General features: G+C 34.7%; 2 protein-coding genes across 3 annotated transcripts in view; both read right to left on the bottom strand.

The window, feature by feature from the left end:
* LOC125242885 (NACHT, LRR and PYD domains-containing protein 3-like) overlaps positions 1-4,947 on the bottom strand; it is a 64,224-nt gene extending 59,277 nt beyond the window's left edge. For both annotated transcript variants that reach the window (XM_048151958.1, XM_048151968.1), the window contains exons 1-3: positions 4,803-4,947; positions 1,750-1,900; positions 660-773 (exon numbers count right to left, since the gene is read on the bottom strand). In XM_048151958.1, coding sequence (XP_048007915.1) covers positions 660-773; positions 1,750-1,880 — 245 coding nt within the window. In that variant the 5' untranslated portion in view covers positions 1,881-1,900; positions 4,803-4,947. The remainder of the gene's footprint in view (positions 1-659; positions 774-1,749; positions 1,901-4,802) is intronic.
* LOC125280859 (gastrula zinc finger protein XlCGF57.1-like) overlaps positions 1-13,917 on the bottom strand; it is a 1,316,469-nt gene that overhangs the window by 543,307 nt on the left and 759,245 nt on the right. The window lies entirely within an intron of this gene.

Genomic DNA, 13,917 nt, shown 5'->3' with positions numbered 1-13,917 from the left:
TTGTATCTTTATAGTATTTGTTTGTAAATTGGCAACAATTAAGCAATTATATATATTGGTAATTATGCCCTTTGAAGGTTATTGGACAGTGTGAAATTTGTTTGTTCTTCAAGTTTGACAAGTACATAAATATTATTACTTTTTTAAATTGAAGTACTAATAAAGAAGCTGTCCTACACAGGGATCTACAGTACCATTTTTCTTAAAAAAAACTTTCTGATCAATAACAGACATTAACTTTCCCCTTACAGGGCAATATTTTAAATTAATTTCTTGGGGCATTTGTACCATTATAAGAGCATTTTTTCTAATCTTATTAAATGTACGCATCATATTTAATCAATTTCTTAAAATAGAAAATTTGTTTTTAAATGTTAAACAATAAATCCAATTACAACAATAAGATCCAATCAGACTGTTACCAATCAAAAGAAATCATCAAATCCATGTTTGCACTGCAGAAGAGACACAGAAGCTCCATCTGAAGTGGTGTTATTTAGACATTTACATAGACTGCTTAATGCAGCTCATGGGTAAATAATGTTGTACAAATGTTTTTAAATATAATGTTTTGAATTTCGGTTTTGATTACTTTTTGGTTAATCGTCCAGCCCTAATTGAGACACAGCTATTGTGTCCAGTACAGGACAGTGTCTCACCTGGGGTCAGAGGTCACTGGTCCATCACTGAAGTTAACAAGAGGATTCATGGATTGATTGCTCTTCAGAGACACACAGCTGGGATCTGGAGATGAAGATCTCTTCCTGAAGATACTGAGATATTATTATTATTATTATATTCATATAAAACTTTAACTGTATACTAATATAATTAAATCAAATGTGATGCAGATTTTTTTCTCTCTTAAACTACAAAGACAGTTCACCTACAAAATAAACCACATTACATTGAATAGGTGTATTAGTCAAATTTCCCGCCAGTCTTATAAACACGGCACACTAATGTTATCGTGAGAAGGCGGAGCACAAGAGAACAACAGAGCTATAATGAACACACATGTTCTCATTCTGGTTTATTAAGGTTGATTCAGATCAAATACTGCCAAACTGACCAATATTTTGATGATGTTCTTCATAAAATGAGGAAAATTGGAAATATATGGTTCAGATTACTCAAATAAATGGAGGTGCCCTTAAATGGTCATGGTAATGGAGCTTGGGTGTCATCTAGTGAAAAAAAGTGGTACTGCGCCCAAACAAAATCTTACTGAAAGCTCATTTTTGAAATATTTCAACCTAAAATTTGGAATTTTGACATATTTGGCTTTTATTTTCTTGCCGTTTAAGAGTAAAACATGCTTTGTAATATATTATTATACAGTAAAATATAAACAATCATATTTTTACATTTTCATAAACCTAAACTTCTATAACTTTTTTTATTTCACTTTCATAATTTATTTCACTTCTACAGTAATCTGACAAGTGTCTTCTTTCAAACAAGACCAAACTTAGGTCTATATTCCAAAGGATTGTTGAACCACAACCATTTGTGTTTGGATAGATAATTTTCATGTCTGTGTGAAAAAGGGAATGACAGTTAATTAAACCCGTTTTTCTCAGAATTACGTTCCTGAAAATCAGATTTGGAAAAGGGCTTTCACATGGTGCTGAAACCAGTGATGGGTAAAATTTCATCATGTGATGGTTTTTCACAGATCACTTCACAAATGATCTCTTGCTGTTGTGTAAGTCAGTCTATTGTGTCCAGTACAGGACAGTGTCTCACCTGGGGTCAGAGGTCACTGGTCCATCACTGAATTCAGGAGGATGATTCATGGATCCATGACTCTTCAGAGACACACAGCTGAGATCTGGAGATGAAGATCTCTTCCTCTTCCTCGTCTCAAAGTCTGACATCTTCCCTGTATATGGAAACACTGGGAACATTACATTAATATTATATTTCTGCATTTAGCAGATGCTTTAATTACAAGTAATTTACAGTGTGTTCATTTCAGCACATATCCCAGTGAACAACATGTGCTCTAAGAATGTCTTGATACTAAGTTATGAAAACATTATTTCTAAATATTCTTTGAACGAACAAAATGTGTCTTAGTTAGGTGAACACTAAAGCAATATTTCATTTGATCATTCTGGAAACATTAAGGGAACGTTACTTTTGAATGTTTTCTGAATGTCCTGATAAAGTAGAAGTTAAAAAGAGACATTCATCTAACATTTGACACTAACAGATAACTTTCATTATATCACCATCTAACAGATAACAAACCATCTATTAAAGTTACTGGAAAGATGTTTGTTCACTCATGAGTTTGAGAGAACATTAGTCTTGTTATTTGGGATGTTCTCTGTGAACATCAAAGATAATATGAACACAACAAAGAACTGAATCATTAAATTAATTAAACTAGAGCTGGGTGACATATTTCATATCAGTGGATATTGATAATCATCAGGATAAATGTCAAATCTTTATTTCTTTCAAATAAAGGCAGATTTCTCCTCCTGAGGTAAAGTTGTAGAAACCAGAACATGACAAACACTTGCAAACAGGTGAACATTTCACACATCTGAGGTACAATATTCACAACATTTATAACAATAAAAAATCCATCAAAATATGCAGGAGTAAACTTTAGTAAAAATCCTTTTTCAGTCTATTTTCCTGAACAAAATTACGGAATCGCCCCTGCTTTGTTCCCTATATAACATTATAATTATCAGAAGACAAGAAAATGATTTCACAGAGGTCAAGTTACACCACATAAATATATCTTCAGTGGAAATATCTTAATCTGGATAAAGATTAGAAAAGTGAAGTCATAACGCAGATCCCGTATATGCACCTTCATTTCCGGTGTTACGGATCAACTGGGGATCATGTTAACTGGGGACGCGCGCGAGCACGCAGATAGTTTTACCTGGATTTCCAGCAGATGTTAGACGGCGACAGATTCGTCACATGCGATATTCCATGGATCATAGATTTAAAAATGCATGTTTGAACAGTTGTATAAACACTTTTATACAGACAGTGTACAGACACTTTGTCTTGTGTTTGTTCTAGCTGATTTTATTGATTTTGTTGATTTCATTTTCTGAGATCTCTTGCTTAGGTTTCAATTACAACCTCTGTATCCTAAAACAACCATGTTTCATTCTGGATTCATGACTGATCTAAACTAAACATTTTCTTTGGCTTAGGAATTATAAAAACACATTGTTTCATTTTTTTTCTAAATGATTAAAATAGCAGAACAGAACTCTGTTTATAACAATTCTGTATTTATTACTGAAGTTTCTTAGAATCATAGCCTAATCAATTAAAATAACTGAATTTAATGCTTAAAGTAATGTTGTGTATGTATTGTACATTCAGTTAGGTGCTTGAATTTAATTGATAACCTGTTATTCTGTGAACACTGAAGAACACTGCCATGTTTACATTTTAAAGATGACACTGTGTTTAAACAGTGTTTAACAACTAAACATGAACCATGCTGTAATATCTTTCTTAATGTCTCATAGGTTCTTTTTCCAGTTTCCATACTGTCTTTCGTATGAACGTCCTGTGACAACCAATCAGTGGCAACCACAAGTTTCTCATGACTTACATAAGCAGGACATATTATACTGTATTACAAAATATTACACATTTTGCTAATTCCTAAAGACAGTATACATCACTAAACTCATAATCATTTGGCACCTCACACAAATACAATGCTCTCCCAAACAATTAGAATAGGAAACTGAATATATGACACCATAGACTGTCAGTTTTATAAATACAATTTAATGAGCGTGGGCCTCTTTATATGTAATATAAATTTGAATTATACCAGTTATCTTTATTTGGTACCGACCTCACTAACATTTGGATTCAGCCTTTGTGAAGATTTTAAGTGAACTCAACACCTGTGAAGAGATGAGGACAACACCATGCGAGGACTTCAGATGACACCAACTCTGAATCAACATGCAAAATTATCCTTATATTATAATCATTATTGCCTTAATATGTTTCTGCTTAACTGAATTATGTTAACCATACTTCTATTATCAAAGAACCATACATTTTTGCCATATGAACATTACATTGAGAGTAATTTCTTACATAACAGATTTCTCTTCATAATGTACACATACATTTTATGTAGCCTGCTTTGAAGCTAGGCCTTTATGTATTGTTAAAAGGGCTTTTTGTGATTTTGCACCTGTTAACTATGCATATATTTGTTGATCATTCCCTTAAATAAATATTCCCTTAAATAAATAACATATTTAAAATATTTAAAAAAAAAAATGCTTGACATCCTTTTTAAACCATGGAAATATTGCTGCAGAATTTTTTATAATAATAATAATAATAATATAAAAACATATAAACAAGTGCTTTAAAAACGTAAATAGCTTTTTTATTTAATGCACCTACAAAATTGTTGTCAGAAACGAACTCCAAACGGCGTCTGATACATTTGAAGAGCGACAGGGGAAACAACAAAGTCCAATAATAATACAAACATTCACAAATAATGTGGTAAGCGTTTAAATCTCCTCCGTAGAAAATTCCCTGTGACGAATCTAGTGCTGAGCAACATCTGCTGGAAAGTCAGGTAAAACTGTCTGCGTGCACGCGCATGTCCCCAGTTGACATGATCCCCAGTTGATCCGTAACACCGGCGTCATCCATTCATGAGCGTCGGTGTTTGTTGTTGTCAGTGAACAAGAGTGTGTCACGATCATATAAACACACAGAACAACATCATATAACAACATGACACGATATTAAATAAAGCTGATAACTGAACTTACCGTCAAACTCATTGATGTTCGTTCAGCACCGACACTTAAAGCTCGAATCAAAACGAAACCGAAACAAACATCTTTTCTTCTTCTTCTTCTTGTAGGATTCCGGCAGTGCAGACGCTGCTAAGAGTATTACTGCCCTCCACAGGTCAAAGTTTGAACTAAATTTTCACATACAGTCCTGTGTCACGAAGAACTGAAGAACATCCTCAGGGATCAGTTTATGCTTATTACTGTGTCCAAACAAAGATAAAAACAGAAAAAGCCTCAACTCCAAGTTCTGCTAGTTTAACAAATAATAATAATATATTTTCTACATTCCAGGAAAACACACCTTACTGTTTCCAGACTCCCACATTCCCCATAGTCCAGAAACATGTTTTCCTGCTATACATAAAGAGTACTTTAACCCACAGTGCTCCAACCTCAATCCACACAGTTTCACTGAATTCCTGCGGGACATCAAAGTACAGAAACATCTTTTCTTAACATCAGGTTTATAGAAAAGTAGTGTCTACCCCTAATTTCCTTTTCCCACCCAATTTGCCATTCTTTTATTAAGTCCTCTTTAATTCTTTCTCTCATTTCCACACTCCCAATAACACATGAACATCTCCTTCTCTTCCTAAGCTCAATGTTAATCATCTGCTCATTCCCCATCACCCCGTCATGCCCGGGAACCCAGATAAAACTGATATCGCAATCAAACCTAATTCTAAAAATCACATCCAAGATGTCATCAGGACAAGCTTTAGATCTTCCTGCTCTTAAATGTTCTCGAGCATCAGCAGAATCAGAGCAGATAATGACTTCTCTAGGTCTGACTTCCTCAATCCACCACAGAGCCCATAGAATTGACATTAATTCAGTAGTGAACAGAGCTTCCATTAGAAATGTGTCGTCCAATCTTCAACCCTAGCTGCTCCACATACACCCCAAATCCTGCTCTCCCACTAACTGGATCTCTAGATCCATCTGTAAAAACAATCATCTCACTGATTCAATGAAGATATTCCACTATTTCTGGTGTAACCTCCCACTTATCTTTTTCCTGAAGGAAAGCAAGCTCAATATTCAGTTCAGGCATCATCCGATAGGGCACAGGTAACCATCCTGCATGCTCTACAATACCTCCCTGTTCCATAAACATCTTCCTAGCTCTCTGATTTACTTTGACAACAAATATATTGTATTTATTATCTCCAGTAAACTCTTGTAACAGATCTTGCTGTGAAGGTATGATTTCACCCACTGAGTTTTGCCCAGTACTGTAACCCTAACTTAATACGCCTTAACCATAAGGGCATTTCTCCCATTTCATTGAGCAGCCATTTTCCAGCCAGACCGCTCATAACATTCAAAGCTTTTTCACACTTCAACACAATTTTATCCACATGCACAGCCCAAGTCATGCACTCTTCAAACCAAATGCCTAAACATTTAAAAACCTTCACCTTCTCCAGTGGAGACCCATACATACACAGCCCTAGATTAGGAAACTTTCTTTTAAAACCAAATACCATATATTTAGTCTTAGAAGCAGAGATTTTAAAGCCCCATGAATCCCTCCATTCCTCTACAGTTACTAATGCTCTTTGAATCTGTTTTAAATTGTGTGGTCTGTTAGGGACTGCTGAAGAAACATTAACATTTATAAAGTTGCGTCCAGAATTCTGCATCTGAAGGTTTCAGGTCAGTGTACATTTTATTTAATGGCAGAACATAAAAATATAAATGAAAACAAACACCTGTGGCACTTTGTTTTTCTGTAATGTTCAACAGATATGACCTCTTGAGTAGCTTAACCAGCAAACCTGAGCTGCAGAAGCTGGTTGACCAAGGAAGTGTTGTGATTGAGCTGGTCAAGGGGCCAGTGGGACACAACAGCATCCAAAACACAACCTGTGCATCAGAAAAATCTGTAAATATACATGTAGTACTTTAATTCAGATCATTAAATCTGATACACTTTAGAATGATTTTGTATGGTTATTAATTTTTGTTAAATTGTATGTATGGTATTTCTCATAATAGCCTGGGCAATCTGGAATACAAGAGAAATCAAAGAGGAAATGTCCATGTAAAAGAGAGCAAAGAAATGAAGTGCTTGAGTTTCTCAGGGAAAAGGAAGAAAAACGATGAAAGGAGGAGTTAGACAGAGAGGAAAGGAGAGTAGACCTCAAGACAGATAGACAAGTTACTGAATATTTTTACAAAAATAGTTGAGAAAATGTGAATAGACTTTCTGTTTCTTGTTTCTTTCAGTTCTTTCCACTGGTTGACATTTCATTTTTAGTTTATTATCATTCAGTGTGTCATGCTATACTAAGAACAATTCTGTGTTGATGAATAAAAAGCATATATGAAAATAAGTTTCTGTTTTACTTTTCAAAAGTGTTTCCTCTATCCTGTTCCTCGAAGAACCCAGACACTACACCTTCTAGATGTTTCCTTTATCCACCATTCCTGATTCAAATCATTAGCTTATTATTAGTCTATCAGACAAAAAACAAACAAACAAAGGAATGACAAGCAAATGTATAGATTCAGTTGTTTAATCATTGTTCAATAACTGGTGTTTGAGATAAAGTACAACAACAGGACAGAAGTAACCAAAAGCATAAGTAACCATAACTTATTTTGAGCTCCACTCCTTTCTCACAGGCCCTTTCTGTCCTCTGGTAGAGTTGGTTCATCATCAGCAGCATCAGTGGGATTGTCCTCTGGCTCCAGAATATCTCCTCTGGTGACACAGATGTTGTGCAGAAATGCACAAGCAAGCACAACATCTGTGCAGAAAGAGATCTTGACCTCGAGCTCTGAACAGGGTTGATCTCCACCGTGTTTTCATGACACCAAAGACACACTCAATGATTGAACGTGCCTTTAAATGATGCCGGTTGAATCTTCTCTGAACTCTGTGTGGTGTGACTACTGTTATTGGTGTTTCAGACAGGGGTAGCCTCCATCACCTAAGAGAAAATACCCCTTACACTCAAAAAAAAGATTTTTTGATGCTGTTCAGTTTATTTAAACAATTTATTTTGATTCAACACCATTGTATCAGGTTTCTGGTTTAAATGTGACTGATTCATGTTAAATTGACTTAAAATGATTACTCTTTGACTTCATATTGAAATAACATGTTTCAATCAAGTAAACCCAACCAGGACTCAATCAAACAGGATTTTCACTTCCCATCATGCTTTGCAAAGGGGCTGAACTAGGAGTGTAAATGTTGAAATAAAGTGTTATTTTAAGCAGTTTTTAGGAAGATGAGAAAATGGAAAGACTTTTTAATGTTTACTGTTCTATTATGTTGGTATTTAAAAGTTTCTGTTAATTAATAGTTTTAGGGTTACCATTGTGCTGAATTGTTGCACTTGTGCTTGGGTTGAGGACCTGCTAACAAACTTTCAAATTACTTGAAATTAAGAAAGTGATCACTGTGGTAGTGTTCTGGGTTGCATTTCCCAAAAGCATTGTAAGCCTATGTTTATTGTAAAACAATTGTCACCAACGGACTTATGATCAATTTAGGCTTTACAATGTTTTTGGTTAAGGCAATTTAGGATGAATCCAGTATCACATCTAGATTTCTAACATAGAACATCACAAAAGTTATGTAAATCACAAAATTAAACAAGAAGAATTAATTGTAAAAATCAATGTATATGAAAACAATTTATTTTTATTTATTTATTTATTTATTGCTTTTTATTTATTTTCCAAAACACTGCAAATTAGTTGTCCTTATGTGTATTTGGTGGTTTTATGTGAATTTGGTGAAAGCGAACTGCTTTACTGAATTCATCATGCTGTGCCAAACGGGCAAAGCCTTGACCAATGTTGTGCAGCTGATCTCTCTGTGGGTACCTTATGACTTTACCCTCCCTCACAATTTTTTTAATTTTAGCTGTAATCTTGTGGACATGAAGGCAAACCGTTGATTTGGGCATGGCAAAGACATTTGCACTGAGCCAGCCAAACACAAACACCCAAACCTCCAAGGTGCGCCCCAACCACGGTCCTGTTTGCATCAGCTGGATTGAACTGTTCATTGCCGACCGAGAAAGACGAAAGTTGTAATGCATATCAGCATGTTCATCTAGATAGAGCTGAATAACAGGCATGGCAGTATTTATCACTGCATATCTTGGTGCTGCTGCCTAAATTCACCAAACACAAGATGCATTTATTAATTATTAACTGACTGTCATTGGGATTTGCTGTTTAAAAATTACAGTTTTTGTCCATCTAAGAATAAAACAATTATACCTATATAAATTAAATATTCATATAAATTTAAATATACATGTAATATACGTTTAAATTATCCAACAGAGACGTCATGTAAGTAGACAAGTGCTCAAGTGCAGCCGCAAGTGTGGGTATTTTGACAAATTCATGTTTTCACTTGTTTATACACATGTCCCGCAACATCAGGTCATTTAGTACAACCGCTATAAAACATGGAAATGTTGTAATATTTTAAAAACTTGTACTAAATATAAAAGGATTAATTGTCCTTTTGCTAGATATCAGCCTGTTAGCATTGTTTGAAAATATCATCATTCGGTAAAACTGAATGTTTGGTTAAACTTTGGTGACAAATTTTGTCCATCTAGTTAAAAATGACAAAATCAGTGTTAATTGATTATAAAAACCACATAATCTCATTGTTAACACTTAAGAAAACTTCAAAATGAATTGTATCTCCATTATGTTTTTTTACACTTTTAAAAACCTTATTCGTCAATGACCAAACATGTGAATATATAGTAAAGTGTAATTTATTTCTGTGATCATTTTCAGCATCGTTACTCCAGTCTTCAGACACATGATCCTTCAGAAATCATTCTGATATGATGATTTTCTGCTCAAGAAACATTTATGATTATTATCAATGTTGAAAACAGTTCATATTTTTGTGGAAACTGTGATAGATTTTATTTTCAGGAGTCTTTGATGAACAGATATGGCAAGCCGTTTTGACTTTTATTCACATCTCAGGATATGAATTCTTGATATCAACAATTCAGTTGTTGATATCAGGAATTACATTTCCACTAGTAACAATGTTCATTCTTGATATCAACATTTGAATTTCCACTAGTAAAAACTAGAATTCTTGATATCTGTAATTGTATTTTCACTAGTGAAATGTCACCATAGGCTGCCATTCAAATTCATTTGTTGATATCAAGAATTGAGTTCTTACTAGTTGAAATCCCCATTTCACATATCAGAAATGCAGTTCTTACTAGTAAAAATAGTCATTTTTGATATCAATAATTACATTGCTACTAGTAAAAATGCAAATTTTTGATATCAAGAATTCAATTGTCACTAGTTGAAACGTCAGTTCTTGATATCAACAATTGAATTGCTACTAGTAAAAATGTTCATTTTTGATATCTGAAAATGTATTTCTTATATCAACATAATTTCAGATATGTAAAATGGCTTTCTTACTAGTAACAATCACATTCATGATATCAGAAACTAACATTGTCACTAGTGACAATCAAATTATTGATATCAAAAATGAACATTGTTACTAGTAGCAATTCAATTGTTGATATCAAGAATAGACATTTGCACTAGTAACAAAGTAATTAATGATATCAAAAATTTGCATTTTTACTAGTAAGAATTTATTTCTGATATGTGAAATTGGAATTTCAACTAGTAAGAACTCAATTATTGATATCTATAATGGTTTTGGCGCCCTTTTAACATTTGAAGAGTTTCGTTGGAAAACGAGATAACTCTTTTTTTTAATTTTTCAAAAATCTTGTTTTTTGGTTGTGCATTCCAATTAATATCAATTCAACTGCAGTTGGTTTGTTTTGATTTAAACCTTCATAACTTAAAAAATACAGCTAAGTAGCACCATAAAACAAAATAATAACATGATAACATAATAATAAACATGTTTTGACAAAAATGTTAAAAACGGAGTTATCTCGTTTTGCAACGAAACTCTTCATTTAAAAACATGAATTGTTGATATCAACAATTCAATTCTTGATATCAGAAATGCAATTTTCACTAGTGGAAATGCTGATTGTTGATATCAGGAATTACGCTTCTTGATATCAACAATGACGTCATCACTCACAGAAATGCATTTATGATATCAAAAATGAAATCACAACTAGTAAAAAACAAACTTCTTGTTATCTGTAACTTAATTCTTACATGTTAAAATTTTATTTTCACTAGTAAAAATTCTTATTGCAGATATCATGAATTCCTTTTAGGATATGTGCATAGTAATGACGACTGTTTTTAAATATTCAAATAAGAGCGTGATGTTTTTACGTGCTCAGAACTGCAAACAGTCAATGGCGGAGGTATTGAGGCAAATTGAAAGGCATTGCTATGCCATTGAAAGGACGTACCACTATGGCGTTTGTGGTCAACGACATCTTCGTGCCATTGAGGCATGTCTCAGAAATGTATCAAGAATTGTCTGTTAAGAACAGAGACAGCGGATGAACTTACAGAAACGCTCATCGACCTTAAAAGGATTTTGCTGGTGCAAAATGTAGAGCAAGACCGGGCCTACTCTGCCGAAAGTGTATATTTAGGTGAGTAAAAGTGTTGTTCTCTCTAAGTTATTAAAATATGAGATCTGTTAATTGAGAACATTTGCATGATTTAAACCATATTCTGGTCGCTACGACGCCGACTCCTTTCTTGAACACGTGCATATGTCTCTGGTTCAGACAATCCAAAAATACCCCGGACTGGCCTCTTGGATGCCATTAAGAATGTCACTCTTAAAGGTGATAAAGAGGATTTTTTCGTCGACTGAGAATCCAAAGACTGTTACTGAGTTTTTGAAATGAGCGCATGCGTAAGAACAGCCTCCCTCCTTCACAGCTCATTTCAAAGGAACGCCTCCCAAAACTCATGCACGAGTATTTGAACACGAGTGTTTACCACCGGCATTCGCTGTATTGTGTTAGTGGATTCATTATGTCGGACTCACCGCAGGTAACTCATAATCTGCAGTTGTTACTCCTGTCTCCTGACAAAAACATTGCATGCAGCGCCTGTGGAGTGTGGAAAGATACTGGAGAGCGCAGCCGTGCTCGTCTCTCACAAGGAACGTCAGTGATTGACAAGCCAGAGGGCCAATCGTTTATGCGATGATCGCGTAAACGATTGGCTGATGTTTTTAAGGCCCAACCTCGTGCACAGATGATGTATATTAATATTATTACTTTCAGTGCACCTAATAAATAGTCTTTTATCAGTTAGTAAAGACAGTTTCAAGTAATATTGCAAAAATGTATAAAACAAAACATCCTCTTTAGCACTTTTAAGTATCATTATTTGTAGTATGCCTCTGTACGGAGCCCTGCACATGACATACAAGAAAAAATTAAACCGTGCGCACGATTTAGCCTACCATTTGTTTTTTTTTGTCATGTCCGGGGCTCCGTATCTACACCATTGTGTTTATATGCGTTACACATTATGGGATATTTTATTGTCTATTCCAAGTAAACAATATGTTGTCAAACGTTTTGTGTTTGTTTTAAACATAGTGTTCGAAAGTTTTTAAAAGTGACCTTTTATTCAAATTGGCCAAGGTCACGTTTAAACAGGTTTCTTGTGTTAGTGGTTTTCATTTTTTATGGTGTGCTGCATGTGACAGATTTAGAAATTCAGCTTTTTGTAAAAAAAAAAAAAAAAAAGGTTGTTTTAAACAAGATGCTGCCAGATTTTTTTCATTGACGTTGCCTATAGGCAAATCTGCAATTTTGCAAATTTCCAGTTTATTTCCATTATTTCCAGTTAATGTATCATTAATTACACTGGAAATATTATTTGAAAATCCCCTGAATTTTGCTGCCCTACATAATTAAAACATAATTACTGAACCTGATTGCAAAACAAGCCCTAAAATTAATAAAGAAATACAGATATTTTATATTTAATTATATTTAACAATTTAAATTGTGATTTGTACATTTGATATTGGACACGTATTGTTATGAATGCCCATGCGACCGTAGCAGTGTCTGTTAATCGTTGTTTTTTTGTTGTTTTCCTTTTGTCTTAGGAGTACGTGGAAGACCTTCCATTAATGTTTCAAAGGAGCAAATTGAGTTTCTAATGAAACAGGGACACACCATTAAGCAGATGGCCAAGATTCTGGGCTGCTCATCTTCATTTCTTTATAGGAAAACTAAACTGCTTGGAATTCCTATACGAAAACTGCAAACACAAGTGACTGAGGAAGAGCTCATTCAGCATGTCAGAAGACTTCACAGTCTCTATCCCAACACAGGAAGTGAGGTGTGTTCGACAAGGGAAATTTAAATCATTATTCTGCATCCTTAGTGTCAAAAAAATGTAATGTGTTTTTATTATTCTTAGATCATGAGGGGACTGCTACGTGGACAAGGGCTGTTTGTCCAGCGGTGTAGGGTCCGAGAAGCCCTCACCCAAATCGATCCAACTGCGACTGCACGCAGGTGGAGTAGTTCTATTGCGCGAAGAGTCTACCATGTTCCTCATCCAAACAGTTTATGGCACATAGATGGAAATATGCGGTTGATAAGGTAATATGTTATTCACCCAACCCTACACCCTGAATTGTGGGGTCATTCCACTCCTTGTAATACCTATGTCATACCCATGTCATTATACACATTTGTGTCCTGATATGTCACAAAAACAAGCACCCCCACACGCACACACAAACACACACTACACAAAGACACACAGGTTAGGGGTACTGGACATACGAAATTGCCCAAAAATGTATTCGGCTGAATTGCTTCCATAGTAAACTCTCATGTGATCAAATGTGTTCGAACAGCCACAAAAGAGCGCCTACTCTCCTCCTACTGACCTAATGCATAAACATTATGGGAATATGTGCGCTAATGCTAGCCAAAAGAGATTTAAACTTTGTCAGCTGAAGACCCAAGTTTAGTTTGAAGAGGAAAAAAGCACAATGTTCTCTCACCATTCCTGATTTCTAACACACACTCACAGCGTTCGGTGTGATCTTGCGGATGTCAGAGCAGAAACGAAAGCTGATGCTCTCTGTATGTTTTTCCATTGTCTCCTTTATGCCGTCATTCATATGTAAATT

Source organism: Megalobrama amblycephala, linkage group LG1 (genome assembly GCF_018812025.1).
Source record: "Megalobrama amblycephala isolate DHTTF-2021 linkage group LG1, ASM1881202v1, whole genome shotgun sequence".
Lineage (NCBI taxonomy): Eukaryota > Metazoa > Chordata > Actinopteri > Cypriniformes > Xenocyprididae > Megalobrama > Megalobrama amblycephala.
This window is presented reverse-complemented; position numbering and strand designations above follow the sequence as displayed.